General features: G+C 40.4%; 1 protein-coding gene across 3 annotated transcripts in view; it reads right to left on the bottom strand.

Moving 5' to 3' along the window:
• Positions 1 to 3599: 3599 nt before the first annotated feature.
• Positions 3600 to 16262, bottom strand: part of PHF8 (PHD finger protein 8) — a 55896-nt gene continuing 43233 nt past the window's right edge. Inside the window, exons 12-18 of one of the 3 annotated variants that reach the window (XM_040466926.1) lie at positions 13937 to 14026; positions 11784 to 12086; positions 10920 to 11023; positions 6197 to 6375; positions 5819 to 5904; positions 4990 to 5123; positions 3600 to 4388 (exon numbers count right to left, since the gene is read on the bottom strand). In XM_040466926.1, coding sequence (XP_040322860.1) covers positions 4043 to 4388; positions 4990 to 5123; positions 5819 to 5904; positions 6197 to 6375; positions 10920 to 11023; positions 11784 to 12086; positions 13937 to 14026 — 1242 coding nt within the window. In that variant the 3' untranslated portion in view covers positions 3600 to 4042. The remainder of the gene's footprint in view (positions 4389 to 4989; positions 5124 to 5818; positions 5905 to 6196; positions 6376 to 10919; positions 11024 to 11783; positions 12087 to 13936; positions 14027 to 16262) is intronic. The other 2 variants (XM_040466925.1, XM_040466927.1) reach the window with 2 other exon arrangements.

Genomic DNA, 16262 nt, shown 5'->3' with positions numbered 1-16262 from the left:
TCAGAGACCTACAGAGAGCCCTATGTATCAAGTGGAGAAATACTGGCAGCATACCTTTAAAGTCAGAAACAATACAAGGACGCCCCCTATCACTGTTACTATTCAACAGTGTGATAAAACTAGAAAAATCTAGAGCTATCGAACACTAGAAAGAAAAGGGATATTATGAGCTAAATTGTGTCCTGCCCCCCCAATTTCATATGTTGAATTCCTAACCCCTAGTACCTCAGAATATGTCTATATTTGGAGATAAGGCTTTCAAAGAGATAATTCAGTTAAAATGAGGCCACTAGGGTGGGCCCTGATCCAATATGTGTCCTTTTAAGAAGAGATCAGGATATACATAGAGACATCAGGGGCCTATGTTCACAAAGGGAAGATCAGGTGAGGAAGCAGTAAGAGGGAGATCATCTGCAAGCCAAGGAGAGGCCTCAGGGGAACCTAACACTGCTAGTACTTTGATTTTGGACTTCCAGCCTCCAGAACCGTGAGAAAATAAATGTCTGTTGTTTAAGCCGTATAGTGTGTGGCATTTTGTTATAGCAGCTCTAGCAGACTAAGACAGGGGACACAGATTATCTACCTCAAGAGCCCAAGACCATTAACTGAAACAACTAATAAGAGCATAGTAAGGTAATCCAATACAGGATCAAAATAGAAAAATCAATTATTTTCCTGCATACTAGCAACAGCCAAATGGAAAATGTAATAGATGAAAAGATGCCACTTTCAATAGGAACCAAACTTTAAAACACCTAGTAAATAAACTGAACAGATATACAAGAAAACCACATGAATAGAGAGATAGACCATGTTTGAAGACAGAAGGACGAGATGGCCTGTTTTGTGACTGCTCATGTCCAAATGACATCAAAGTCATCCAGAAATTACACTGGTTCCAAAGCAATTTTCTTTGGCATGTTATTTTTAACCAATCAGGGATGAATTTTCTCACAATTACAGAGAAAGCCCTAGCAATATATGAATACCTACAGACAGAAGCTGAAAATCCTGCAATAGTGCCTCCCACTAGAGGAAGAGAAAATGGTGCCTTTGTTTCCTACAAAATGAAGCTCCGGTGGGAGGAGGATAGCTAAGAAAGCAGATGAGGAAGTTGTGAAGACATTTGCCCTGTTTAAAAAAGACAAAAAGACTGCTGAAGACTAGGCCCTGAATCAGATTTTAATTTGATGAAGCTGGTATCTATCTTAAGCAAATGCCCTCAAGAACCCACATCTGGAAGGAAAAAGCCTGAGCCCAGAGTTTAAGGCTACAAAGAAACCACTGATTCTGATGCTGGGTGCAAATGCCAATGCCTTGCTAACTGGGCAAGGATTATTATTAGGACTGTCATTATTTGGGTGTTTTGCCTTCAAAGCCACAGAGACTTTGAGGGGTGTGCTCTTAACCCTCTTTTTCTTGTAAGCCCTATTATTTTTAGTGTACACATTTTCAGGACAAGAAGTTTTTCAAGAATACATACATCCCATTAGAGCAGAAAGGCCTCTCTGATGGAAGATGTCAGTCTCCATAAATTTATCTACAAATGCATGAGATCCTAATTAAAAAAATCCTAATATAATTTTCCATGTAATTTGACAAGCCGATTCTAAAATCCATCTGGAATAGAAAAAACTCAATAATGGCCTGGAAATTCAGGAAAAATAAGAACAAGTAGATCAGTATCTCCTTATTAAACTGCCTTTCTCGTGTTGCTGGGTAAAGCAGGGAACAAAAGGAAGTAGTTAGGCCAGGGGCAGATGTCTTAGCTGTAGGCTGATTCGACTGTCTGCTGAAGGTATGGTGGGTGGCCAGGGGAACTTGGAAGGCCCCTAAGACCAATCACAGCTCCACTCAGAGATGATGGGCTTGCTGAGCATTTGTGCTCTCTTTAGGTCTAAAGCAAGTTCTGCAGAGGGGATCTGTCCTACCAGACACAAGGCCCATTGTAACTAACCTATGTGGTATTACAAAAGGAATGGACAAATTTTATAGAACAGAAAATATTAATAATATCTAACACTTATCATGTGCAGGGCAATGTTCTGAGTGCTTTATGTAGATTAATTCATTTAATCCTCACAACAATCTATGAGGTAGGTACTATTAGAGAAGCACAGAGAGGTTAACTAGTTTGTCCAATGTCATATAGCTATTAAAGGTCAGAACTGGAAATAGAGTAGAAAAACAAATCCACATACACATGGGAATTTAGTTTATGACAAAAGCGGAACTTCAAACCAGGGGGATAATGATGAACCAGTCAATAAATGGTGTCAGAGCAAATAACTATCCATATGGGAAAAAATTACATTTACATTCTTACCTCCCACAATTCATAAAACTTAATTCCAGAGAAAGAGATACAATTTTGACTTCTACACACGCTTTAGGTAAAAATATAAGAAAGTTTTCTTATACGAGACATAAAATACAAAAAAAAAATCGATAAAGATGACTATGTAAAAACTGAATGAAATCTTCGACATGCTAAAAGATACCATAAATAAAATACAAGCAACAGACTAAAAGAAAACATTTTGCAACATTTCCAGAATATAAATTAAAAAAAAACCACTCTAGGGGTGGCCTGGGTGGCTCAGTCGGTTGAGCGTCCGACTTCGGCCCAGGTCATGATCCCACGCTTCGTGGGTTCGAGCCCCACAACGGGCTCTGTGCTGACAGCTCAGAGCCTGAAGCTTGCTTCAGATTCTGTGCCTCCCTCTCTCTCTGCCCCCCACCCCCCGCACTCTGTCTCCCAAAATAAATAAACATTAAAAAAATTATTTAAAAAACTCTAACAAATCTAGAATATATAAAGCACTCCTACATAGCAATAAAAAAATCAACATCCTAATAGAAAACTGGGGGAAAGAATGAATCAATTCACAGAAAATAAATTTAAAAAGAGCCAATAAGCATATAAAACAAACTGAAACACCATTTCTTTTGCTATCAGATTTGCAAAAAATTAAGAAGACTGATGATATCCACAGCTGGTAAGGCTGTGGGGAAACATGTATGTCTCATACACTGCTCATATACTGGCCCTTTTGGCGGGGAAATTTGGCACTATTAACATTTATTTTATACATACCTTTCAATCCAGCAGGTCTAGCTACCCTATAGAAATGTTAGCTGGCACATGCACACCAAGAGTTATTTACAAGCATTTTCAATGCAGCATTGTTAGTCAAACTAAAAAATCAGAAACAACCTAAATGTTAATCAGAAGGCAATGGTTAAACAGATGGTGGCACATCTATGCTATAGGCTACTATGCAACAGGTAGATCTCAATGTTATTGATCAAGCAGATAGATCTCCATGTGATATCAGTGATATTGAAAGATATCCAAGCAAGTTGTAGAACCATGTATACTACACAAAACCCTATCTATTTATGTCCACATGTGGTTGTAAGTACAAGAAAATGAAAGGTATACATCAACTAATAGCACAGGTTACCTTCAAGTAACCTTCCTCAGAGGAGGAAGAGTATTAGTCAAAGGGCTCTTTTGCTTTCTCAGTCTTGTTTGAATTTTGATCAATGAGAATTTTAAAAAACCAACATTAAAACCCACATTAAAGTCAACTGCACTATATAAAAAAAGTGCTTTATATACTGTAGTACTTAATAAATCTTAACTTAAAAAAAGGTCATCTCTTAAATGTAAAAAGCCCGCTGAAAGGTCATTATATACCTTTGCAAGGGATGAACCAAACAGAGAAGTGGAAGTGATGGAGGTAAAACAGGCAAGAAGGGAAAAAAGAATTACCAGCAAAGGAGGTTAGACAATTTTAAAAATGGATGATAGCTAATTATAATGGCTACCATTTTTTGAGGGTCTTCCATGAGCAAGACAATGTGCCAGGTGCTCTGGACAAACACCATCTCTAATTCTTGAATCAACCTGTAGGTATTTCCATTTTCCAGATTAAGAAAACATGGCTCAAAGAAGGCAAGCATCAGGCTTAAGGCAAGGTCTTTGCTCACTACTGTCCCAGGTTATCCTGGATTGGGACTGGGTTTGAGACTGGGACTAGGGGGAGCGCTTCTGGCCTGGACCCTTACTATACTCTGCATCCTTGAAGCATGCTCCCAAGCTGTCCTGTTCATCCAGACTGGCATTCTCTTCCTCCTCCTCGCTCTCGGTTCTCCAGTATGCTGGACGCTTGATGGGCCGCTTCCCTGGGGTGCGCTGGGAAGCAGGACTGCTAGACACTGTGCCCAGCCCACTGCTGGAGCTCCCACTGCTTCGGTCCTGGCCCCCAGTCCACCAGGCCTGCAGGCTGGAGGTAGCTGGTGAGGACGATGAGGACTGCAGGTTGGCCATGCACAGCATGCCTTGGATGGCCTCCTGAGTGCTGGGAGAGGCAGGGGCCTCGCTGCAAGGGACAGGAGAAATGCTGAGGGAGTTTCTGTAGTTGTCAGAGGAAAATAGTCATCAGAACAGTCAGGGAGAAGGGACAATAGTGGGGCTTAGGGTGGGAGGAAGGAGAGAACAATTCCAGATGAGAAACCAGAAATCAAGCCAATGGACCAAGACAGTATATCAAAGACTGTCTTCACATCAAGGACAGTCCTTCTTGCCTCAAGTCTTTCCGCAGACAACAGGAAGGTGGCAAAAAGAGGGGTGCACCTCCCTCACTGTTCGCCCATGCTGAATTCTTTCATTTTTTAAACAAGGCCCAGAAAAGGCCCAGTTTTCCTTCCATGCCCCTTCCAGTCCCTCTTCCAAGTCCCAAAAAACCCCAAATTGATCCCTTTTGAAGTCTATATATACATCCACTTTCTGTCAGATCTTAAGTTCCCCAGGACAGATTTCATGTCTGTTTTAGTCTCTCAGCCTGAATGTCTTTGCTAATTCTTTGTCCCTTTAAATATCTTGATAAATATCTGCTGATTGGCTGATCTAGTCTTTTGGGTGGGGGTGGGAGGGTGTGGCGTCTGATCACCTGGAAAGGGGAGATCAAAGACGGTACTCACGTGAGGGCAGCATAGTCAGGTCCCCCCACCTGCCTGCTGGCCTTGAGCAGATCAAGAATTCCACCAGCACCACTCCCATTCCCAAGCTTGCCTTCGACCCCTTCTACCATGTCCTCATCTGTTGTATAGTCCTCCTGTTGGGGAAAGAGGATATCACCTCAGCTGCTGAGGGTTGGTCTAGTTAGGCCCCAATACAGTGTTGACATTTTCACTCCGGATACTAGTATCTTCTAAGCACCAAGTATTTTAATCTTCACAGCATCTTGGTGAGGTAGGTATTGTTAACTTCCATTTTACCGATAAGGAAGCTAAGGCTCAGTAAATAATTTGTGTAACGTCATAATCAGATATTCCAAATCAGATACTCTTTCTGCTACATTGCAGTGCCTTTTCTTCTACCCGGCATTAAAGGATTTTTTTAATGTTTGTTTGTTTGTTTGGAAACACAGAAAGTGTGAGTGGGGGAGGGGCAGAGAGAGATGGAGAAGGAGAAATCCCAAGCAGGCTCCATGCTGTCAGTGCAGAGCCTGACGTAGGGCTCTATCTCACAAATGGTGAGATCATGACCTGAGCCAAAATCAAGAGTTGGAAGCCTAACCGAGTGAGCCAGCTAGGCACTCCACTGCATTAAAGGATTTTTAAAATATGTCAACTAAATTATGATCTCCCAGTTATAAGCTTAGCTGTACTTAGCACACAATCGTTCACTTAATAAATATTTTAGGAATTGAATGCATAGGGTATCTTTTTACCTCCAACTAGAATGACAATCTGTCTTCTGTCTCTGTAACCAGAATGGCAGAAGACTAGACACAGAGCAGGCTCCTACCTCAATGTCAAACTCAACTTCTCCTGGTTCCCGAACTCGGTTGGGGTCAGAGCAAGGCTTTGCACGGGGCAACTTTCGAGGAAATTCTAGAAAATAATGAAATGCATTTATCATGAAGCTAAGATAAGCATCTGAGCCAAACACCCAGGGGGAAAAGTAAGACTATAATTTTCCTAAAAGTAATGACCACAGAAAACTAATTGAGGGAGGTTTGGACTGGTTTATATATAAATCTCTAGAGCAGAGAATACATGGAGGCCTAAAGAGCTTGTAAATCAGAATGTCAAAAAGCTCAGGCCTAAGGCCTCTGGTCTATCAAGGGTACCAGAAACAAATGTGAAATGGGCAGGGAAGGAACAAGAAAGAATAGGTACACACTTGGTCTTATTATCAAGGTTGCCTTCTCCTTTCCCAATCTCTCGTCAATTTGCAGTTCATCATCTGAATCCAAGTCAAATTCATCCTCCATCACCTGTTCCACCACCAGCCTAGCCTTATCTGCTTTCTTTGTGAGCTTGGCTCGCCGAGACTTAGATAAGCTCTTTACCCTCTTGGCACTAAAAAGGAAGAGAAGGAGAGCATAAAAAGTCACATTCAATATTCTTAAGAAGGCAAGCCCCACCCCCCAAACTGGTCTACAGATTCAATGCAATCTCTATTAAAATCCAGCTAATTTCTTTTGCATAAATTAATAAGCTGATACTAAAATGTATATAGGCATACAAAGGACTTAACATGGGCAAATGAATTTTGAAAAAGAACAAAGTTGGAGGACTTTTACTACTTGGTTTCAAAATTTACTATAAAACAACAATCAAGGTAGTGTGATATGAGCATAAGGACAGACATATACAACAGTGGAACAGAGCTGTGAGTCTAAAACTAACCCTTAAATTTATGGTCAGTTGCATTCTGCCAAAGGTGCCAAGGCAATTCAGTGGGAGAAGGGATGGTCTTTTCAACAAATGGTGCTAAGATAACTGGGTATCACATGCAAATAAATGAATGTGGATTCTTACCTCACATCATATACAAAAATTAACTCAAAATGGATCCTGGAGATAAATGTAAAGCTAAAACTATAAAACTTCTTAGAAATAAATACAGGAAAATATCTTTATGACCTGGGATTAGGTAAAAATCAACACATTTGTGCTTCAAAAGATACCATTAAGAAAGTGAAAAGATAAGCCATAGACTGGGAGGAAATATTTACAAGTCATTTATTTGGGAAAGGATTTGTAGCCAGAATATTTAAATAACTTTTAGAACTCAATAATAAGACAAGCAAGCCAATTTAATAATGAGCAAAATATCTGAATAGACATTTCTCTAAAGATGATATACAAATGCCCAATAATCACACAAAAAGATGCTTAGTATCAGTAGTTATTGGGAAAATGCAAATCAAAACCACAATGAGATACCACTTAATATCCATTAGAATGGCTATAATAAAAAAGACAGACAATAACAATGTTAGCCAGTATACTTCTGGTGGGAACATAAAGTAGTACACACACTTCAGAATAAATTTTGGCAGTTTCTTAAAGAGTTAAACATAACGTTACCATATGACCCAAAATTTTACTAAGTGAGAAATGAAAACATATGCCCATACAAAAACTTGTACGCAAATGCTCATCACACCATTATTCATAATAGTCAAAAAGTGGAATCACTCCAAATGACTGTCAGCTAGTTAATGGATAAACAAAATATGGTATATCCATAGAATGGTATACTATTCAGCAGTAGAAAGGAACCAATTAATGATACATACTACATCATGGATGAACCTCAAAAACAAGTGAAAGAAGCCAGACATAGAAGACCACGTATTATATTTTTCCATTTATATGAAATGTCTAGAAAAGACAAATCTACAGAGACAGAAAGTAGATTAGTGGTTGCTTGGGCTTGGAGAAGAGAACCAAAGGACTAAGTATGAGTGAGCATGAGGCATCTTTTCGGGGTGATAGAAATGTTCTAAAATTGGACTGTGGTGATAGTTGCACATTCTTTAAATTTACTAAAAGTCATTTAATTGTATACTTAAAGCAGGTATGGTATATAAATTATACCTCAAAAAAAGCTATTAAAAATACATAAAGGGGCACCTGGGTGGCTCAGTCAGTTGAGCATAGGACTTTATTTCGACTCAGGTCGTGATCTCATGCTTTGTGAGTTCGAGCCGTACACTTGGGTCTATGCTGACGGTGCAGACCCTGCTTGGGATACTCTCTCTCCCTCTCTCTCTCTGCCCCTCCCCTGCTTACACTTGCGCTCTGTCTCTACCAAAACAAACAAACTTTATATGTATATATACACATACTTCCTATATACATATATGTATATATATATATACTTCCTATATATGTATATATATAGATGTATGCATATATATGTGTGTGTGTATATATATATATATGAAATGGAAAAAATTAAAAATTTAAAAATGGCTTAAATAATCCTGTTACATATGGCAAACAATATTAACCAGTAAAAACTGTTGAAATAAACCATATAGTTAAAAAGAAACCAGTTTTTGGTAAATCAGTATACTTGATACATTCAGCAGCCATTTGGTGAACTGGCTTTCTTTCAGTAAATTGGCTGACATTAAACTGACCTGTTTCCTACCCCACAGGGTTTTAGGAGGATTAAATGAGCTAATGAAGAGCCCAACACAAGGCAAGTGCCCAATGGTAGTTAATCTTATAATTAAGTTCTCTGGGCCTCAGTTTCCATATTAATAAAATGGGGATAACAACACTTCAAGGTTGTTGTGAGGACTAAATAATGTACTAAACAGCTAAAATAAAATCTGACGCAAAGCAGAAGCTCAATAAATGGCAGCTATTTATACCCTGGATCTTTTATTAACTTTTAATTGTGAAAAATGTGTAACATATACAAAAATATAAAAGTATAAAAAACTCTCATGTACCTTACATTCAGCTAAGTTTCAGCAATTATCAATAACCAGTCTTGTTTCGTCTATACCTCGGATTATTCTGGAGAAAAGCCCAGCCATAATATCATATTGTCTGTAAATATTTCTGTACCTTGTCTCTTTAGGTTGACTTAACAGCAGTCTCTGGCAGCTGCAGGAGGTGACAGAAGCAACATAAAAAGAGACTGGTGGGGAAGGGGAAAATGTCTCATTGTATTCTCAACAGCCATTATAGGTTGGATCCTTAGGATTCTCAATTTTTTACTACCCAGGAGATCGACCATGGACAAAGACAATGCTCAACAGTCTATTATTATTTAGTAACTAGATTCTCAAACCCCAAGAACAGCTCTGCTGCTTTCAGAATCTGCCCTGCTCTCACATTCCCTTTTCACTGATTTCTCAGCTAAGTGGGATCTGAAGGCCTTTTCCTACAAAAAGGCTATGAAGGTATCCTTGATGCTTGTATTCCTCTACTGTTCATACTTTACTTGGCTCTTGACTCTTCCTGTCTGGTGTTCTGAGTGTCCAGGCGATCACTCTTACGGTCTTCTTCTGCCTCTGCCTATGTGTTTCAGGGTTTCTGATGATCTACTTAGCTTCTGGCTATACCCACACCATCATCACTATCACCACCACCATCACCTTTAATCTTCATCATTTTATTTATAAGAGCTACCATTTATTAAGCATTTACTATGTGTCAAGCCCTGTGATAGGCACTTTACATACATAATCTCATTTAGTCCTCCAACAACCTGAGGGGAAGCTTTACCTATAGAAGAGATATAATGAGGACACTAAGGTGCAGGGTTAATTAACTTGTTAAAATCACACAGTGAATTTGTGTCAGAGCTGGGATTCAAACTTGGACCTGATTCCCAAGCCCGTGCTTTTTGCTGTGAATGCTTTTATTTTATTCTTTTAGAAAATGCTCTGTTAAAAATTATTTTAGGAAAAGTAATACATGCTCATTGTACACAATTCAAATGCTACTGAAGTAAAAATTTACTCTCCTGGCTCCCTTCTCCTACTTTCCAGAGAGAACTACTATTACAAGTTTGATGTGACAAGTATAAAATATGCGATGAATATACTTATTTGCATGAATGTGTACAACTATCTCTAGAAGAAAATCATTGACACTGGTTGTCCACAGGGAAGGGAACTGGGGAACAGGGAGGGGCAGGAACAAAATTTTTCACTAAGTATTCTTCTGTACTTTTTCAATTTTAAACTGCATAAATTAAATTTTAAACCTCTTCAAAAAAAGTTAAATTAAAAATGAAGGAAGGGGCACTGGGTGATTCAGTCGGTTGAGTATCCGACTTCAGCTCAGGTAATGATCTCATGGTTTGTAAGTTCAAGCCCCACATTGGGCTTGTTTGTGTCAGCACGGAGCCCACTTCAGATCCTCTGTCCTCCTCTCAAAAATAAACACTTAATAAAAATAAAGAAATATGTATGCCACTTTTCTACACAAGCATATACACACACACACGTACACACACACCATTTTTAAAAATTAAAATGGAACTATTACTATATATTATTTTGTAACCTGATTTTTTCGCTTAAGAATATATCTTGGATATTTTCCCACGTCAATAGATATTTAACTGTTTTTTAATTCAATTCTTTTTAATAGCTACATGCTATTCCACTCTATAGATGTGCCATAATTCATTTAACCAATGCTTACTGATGAACATGTTCCTAATTACTACTACAAACAATGATGCAGTGAACACTGAACATTTCTCTTTACGTACCTGTGCAAATATTTCTGCAAAATTCCTAAAAATCTAATTGCAAAAGGTATATAAAAAAGTGAATGTTCTTAACCAGTATGCTATACTTCCTTATTCCTGCCAGTGGTTCTGACCCACTGACTTGCTGAAATTTTTAGAACTTGTATACAAGATTTTTCTCAAACTGCCAATTAGATTCCAGGCCTCTCCCCTAACACAACCATAGTTCTCTGAACTAAGCAATGATATCTCATAATATCTGGGTCCTTCCCCAAGTACAGTAAGCCCCCCCCCCACCCATGTTCCAGCCCCAGGTCCTAATTCCATGCCTTGTCTCAGTGACATGTTGCAACTGATAGCCCCAGTATCTCTGTGTTCCTTCTTCCCACCTCACCTGCCATTAGACATCAACAGGGCCAGCGGGCCCTCATTCCCATCAAGGTCCAAGTCTGGCGAGTCATCATCTGAGTCATTCAGGCAGGTACCAGTGATGTTGAACTGCAGAAGGAGGAGGCTCAGTTGTCACCTGTCTGGGACTCCCATGTGAATCACGATGACCAGTTCCTTCCGGTTTCACTGGTTGAGTTCACTGTTAAAATCACCTGAACCAAGGCCTTCTGCTACACTGTCTCCCACCCCCACCCCAAATGATTCCAGGAACAGGAGGTTGACAATGAATGGCTACCCCAGGGGAAACCTATCAATCTTGTAAACCGTGTTCTCTAAAAAGAGGGGAGAGGATCTTCACATGCCCATGGAGAACACCACAATCTTGAAGCAAGGTAGAGCCCCAGAGAAGGGCTTTTCTTAAGGACCTGTTCAAGACTCCAACATGACACTCATATACCATGTTCTTAAATGTCATTCCCAACCAGCATTTCAAGATTCAGCTCAAGTGTCATTTTTTGAGAGAAGAGCTCCTGATCATAGCTTATGCCCACATAAAATCATCCACCCCTCTGTGTCTCAGGGTCCCCCACACACCCTTGATTATGGCATCCACAATACCTCATTGCACTCATTTGTTTTTATGCCTGCTGTTCTCACTAGCCTGTCAGCCTCTTGAAGGTTACATTCACAGCACCTATCACAGTGCCCAGCACAGACAAGGTCTCAATAAATGCCTGTTATATGAGTGGGACTGGTAGCCAAACACCAGGGGCCCTAAGGGAGGTGGGAAGAGAGGACAATCCTTTTGATACCCTGCTCTTCCAAGGGACCCAAAAGGGCTGGGCTGAACCCATGGGCCAGCACCCACCTTTGCTTTCTGGGAAGAGCCTGTCTTCAGTGCCTGATGATTGTATGTATCCATGAGATTATAGCTCAATTGGCCAGCAGGCCCCAAGGCTGAGCTCTCCTTGCCCTTTCGCTCTGCCTTCTTGAAGAGTTCCTTGGGCTTCAGGCCTTTCTTCTTTGAACCACTTTTGGAGGGCAGTGACAGCCTGGACATGGATACTGAAGTGGAATGGACTGGCCTGGTTAAGGGAATGGAGCCAGCTGGGAAGATCCTCTGCAGCCCAAAGATATTGCTCGTCTTCCCAACGTTCTGTTGGAAGATATCCTACAAGAGTGTTAGTACACGAGGGGGTTAGAGCTTACTCAAGAGTTCTCTCTATGCTAAGAGCAGAGGACTGTTCATGGCACCGGCACTACTGCCATGGAAGTGGCTTACGGATGCTCCACATCTAGATGCACACCCTAGTTTTTTTCACAATGTGTCATCAAGAATTTACGGGGTGGCATATCTTTACCCAGCCATTGACAAGTAAGGAGAAGACGAGCAGAGAAAAAGCCCAGCACTACTGTCAAAATTGGAGAAAAAAGACTCCAAATGCAGCTGGCATGAGACAGAAAATACTTGAGTACTAAACTATGGTTCCAACTCTAAGGACTGCAGGATTTGAGAGGAGAGAGGTTCTAGTCCTGATTCTGCTACTAGCTAGCTCTGTGACCACAGGTAAGTGATCTGAACACTCTGAGGCTGTTTGCTTGGCTGTAAAATTAAAGGATCAGACTGGAAAGGTGGTTTTAAAAGATGATCTGTGGCTCCTTTGAACTTCTTGGGAGGAGCCCTGAAGACTGGAAGTAGGTAGAAGGCAAACAAGAGGAACATGTGTAATTCTAAGCCTCTTGTTTTTATCTTATTCACTGCAGCTATGCTTTGATTCAGCTTCCATGTAGGATCTCATTTGAAAAAAAAAAGGTTCCACTGCTTTAAAACAGTTGAAAGCCAATGGACCAGACATGATCCATCTCTAAGTCCTTTTCTAACAAGCTCAACATTTTGTATATACAAAATTGGTTTAAGTGCAAAGAGCTGGAGAAAAGGTAGGCCTTGTAACTAAACTCTGAAGGACTGTGACAGATGGGAATGCAGGAAAATGGGGTGGGAGGTGGACAGTGTAAGCTATGGTGTAGGCAGTGAAACATGCTGTAAGCGGTGAGGCTAGAAAGCCCAACTTCCCAGTAGCTCACGCTGACCACCCTTTAGCATGGATTTGAGTGCCTATATCCTGAGTGCTAAATGGAAAGTTGACAGCTTCTGAGCTAAAGGAAAGTTTAAACTTCCCTAAGTCCAATTCTCCTCTGGTGCCTCTGCTACTTCACCAGCCCACACTGAGTTCTCTCTTTGCTGCAAAGTCTATTAATAACAATGGCTCACATTTATTGAGTACTTACTCTGCCAGGCACTGTTCGAGGGGCTCTACATACATTAGCTCTTAATCCTAACAAAACTCTGAAAAGGTGGTGTTATTCTCCCTTTACAGATAAGGATACTAAGGCTCTGAAAGGCTTGCAAATGACAGAGCAGGAACCAGAACCCAAGTTTCTCTGAGTCTCTTACCATCTACACCTTACTGCCTTGTGGTATAAGCACCTGTTGAAACATGGCTTTGTACTCATGTTTAACATGGAAGAGCTGTCATTTTGTAGAATGCAGAGACTGAGTCAAAATATTAGTAACAACAACTACTACTATGAACTCCACCACCCACTACTACTGTAACCCACCATCAGAATTTATTGAATACCTATTATGTGCCAAGTACTATACTTAGTGCTCAACATATATTACCTTATGTAATCCTTTTAACAAACTCCTGAGTAGGTATAATTATCCCCACTTTAGAAACAAGGAAACTGAGGCTCAGGCAGTAGACTTCGCCCAGAGTCCTCTACAGGATTCCAAGTTCTTTGTGGGAAGACACTGAATTACGTATTCTAAGCACCTAGCCTAATGTGAGAGACACTCAAGGCACATAATTATTATTTAAATGAATGAATAAACAGAATCTTTGGTGGGGTTTTTCCAAACCTTCCCCTGAGCTCTCAAGCCAACTGAAGAAGCCTGACCTGCCACTTGAGCCTTGAGCCCTTCCCAAACGCCTCCCCTGCTCCCCTGCTTCTTACTTCCACCAGGCGGATCTCCCTAGCCAGATCTTTAATGAGCTGTACGGTCCGTACTGTCTCCGGAATCTCATCCTCATGGTCTGGCAGAGCCTGTCAAACAAAAGGCATAAGGAATAGACCCACACATAAACGGACAACTGATTTTTGACAAAGGTACCAAGGTAATTCAATGGATAAGGGTAGTTACTCTAAAAAATGGTACTGGACCAATTGGATACCCATATGCAAAAAAAAGAACCTCAATCCACATCTTGCACCACACACTCACACACAGGCACACAAACTCAAATTGGATCATAGACTGAAATGTAAAATCTAAAACTATAACCCCTTTAGAAGAAAACAGAGGAGAAAATCTTTGTGACCTTGGGTTAAACGAAGATTTCTGAGGACACAAAAAGCATGAGCCATAAAAGAAAAACAACTGATAAATTGGACTTCATAAAAAAAAAAATCTTCTCTTCCAAAACCACTATTAAGACAAACCAGAGACTGTGAGGCAGTATTTGCAAAACCTGTATCTGATAAAGGGCAGTGTCAAGAGGTGTGAGGAACTCAATGGTGGGCTTGGGCCATAGCCCTCAAAAAGTCCAGAATCCCTAGGGAGAACATGGCCTCTTTACTTGTGAGGACAGAGCTCAGTGCTGAGCAGCTACAGGCCCATGGCTAGCTCAACAGCAACCAAGGCTAAGACCTCTTGGTTGTCTCTCTTTTAATTTGTTTGTAATCTTTTTGAATCTTCAAGATTTACATCTTTATGTAAACAGATCTCCCAAGTTTCTCCCTTGTGATTTCTTCTACCAGTTTTCACTTCACTTCTGTATCCAGAGGACTGATAAAAACTCCTCAGCATTACCTTCTTACTTCCCATGGTTTGAATCTTCTTTTTTCCTTGACTCTTTTAATCCATCTTTATTTTGGTGGCTGGGCAGGGGTGGGGTCCGAGAACCCATGTGATCCAGCTGGATAAATTTAATAGCTCCCTCCACCCAGCCCAAGGGCTCTGGAAAGGTCAGGGAGTGAGTACCTCCCATGGAAGTCATCTTCACTTCACAAAAGACTTATTCCATAAGAATGGGCTCCTCAGATCTGTGTCCTACTCTCCTCCAGCTCCCTTTGGCTGTGCTATTTGGGGCCAACCTGGCTCAGGGCCTGAGTGCTTAAGACTCTTCCCGCCCTCCCTCCCTTTTGTTATTCCTGGGACAGAGTCACTCCAAAGTTCACCTCATGGAGGGGGGGAGGGGAAGGTCCGAAATGAAACCCAAGGTAGCTACACCTGAGGGATGTGGAGAAACAGAACAGTAGGCTAAGGCCCAGGTGTAGGTGAGTCCAGGGACGAAGAGAAGGCCCAAGACATGAAGTCCAAGGATATCTGAGGGGAAGGATGGCAACAGGAAATGGAGACATTGTACAAGTTAAGCCTATAATGGCTGAAGATCTCCATATGCAGGGGGAAAAGTCTATAAAGAATATCAAAAGCATGAGAATATTGATATTTCTCTTTCTTTGTATTTCTTAAAATTGTTTTTTTAAGTCAACATTTTGAGTAGGTAATCCATTTACAGAGTTCAAAAATCAAATAATATAAAGAAATATACTGAAAAGTGTCAACATACATTTGTCCATGCCATCAGTCCCATTAGCCCGCACCCACAGGTAACCACTTTTCTTCTACATCCCTCCAGATTGTGTCTTCAGGCAAATACAAGCACATACAGATGTAATTCTTGTCCCCCCTCCCCACTTTTAACACATAAAGAAGCACATTATATACATGATTCTACATCTTTACTTGACAAATTCTGGAGATCTTTCCAGATCAGTACAGAGAAAACTTCCTTATTCTCTTTTATAGCTGTTTAGTATTCAATTGGATAGATGGACATTGGTGTATTTCTACAAAGCCATTTTGGCAGTATGCAGTAAGAGCCTTACGTTTTTTTCATATACTTTGAGCCAAAAATTGCTCTTCTTGGAATCTATCCTGAAGCATCAAGAGATGAGGGAAAAAGGCTGATGCAAACAGATAGTCACTGCATGATTTTTCAATAACTACCCCCCAAATAAAGCAACAATAAACAAGCAGTTAGGTAAGGATGGTATATCCCTGCAAAAGAATATCATGTAACTATTAAATGTTCGTGGAGAACTTTGAGGACACAGGAAATTAACGTAAGCTAACAAATTCAGATACAAAATTGTATGTATAGTGATAGCAATCATGTTTCTTAAATGCATATAAAAAAGACCAGAAGAAAATACACCCACAGATTAATGTTAATTCCCTCTGAGTGCTAAAATTACAGGTGATGTTTTCCCTTCCTTA

The sequence above is a fragment of the Herpailurus yagouaroundi genome, unplaced genomic scaffold, assembly GCF_014898765.1.
Source record: "Herpailurus yagouaroundi ecotype Mexico unplaced genomic scaffold, PumYag 67005, whole genome shotgun sequence".
Lineage (NCBI taxonomy): Eukaryota > Metazoa > Chordata > Mammalia > Carnivora > Felidae > Herpailurus > Herpailurus yagouaroundi.
Note: the sequence above shows the minus strand (reverse complement) of the source record. Positions and strands in the feature narration are given on the sequence as shown.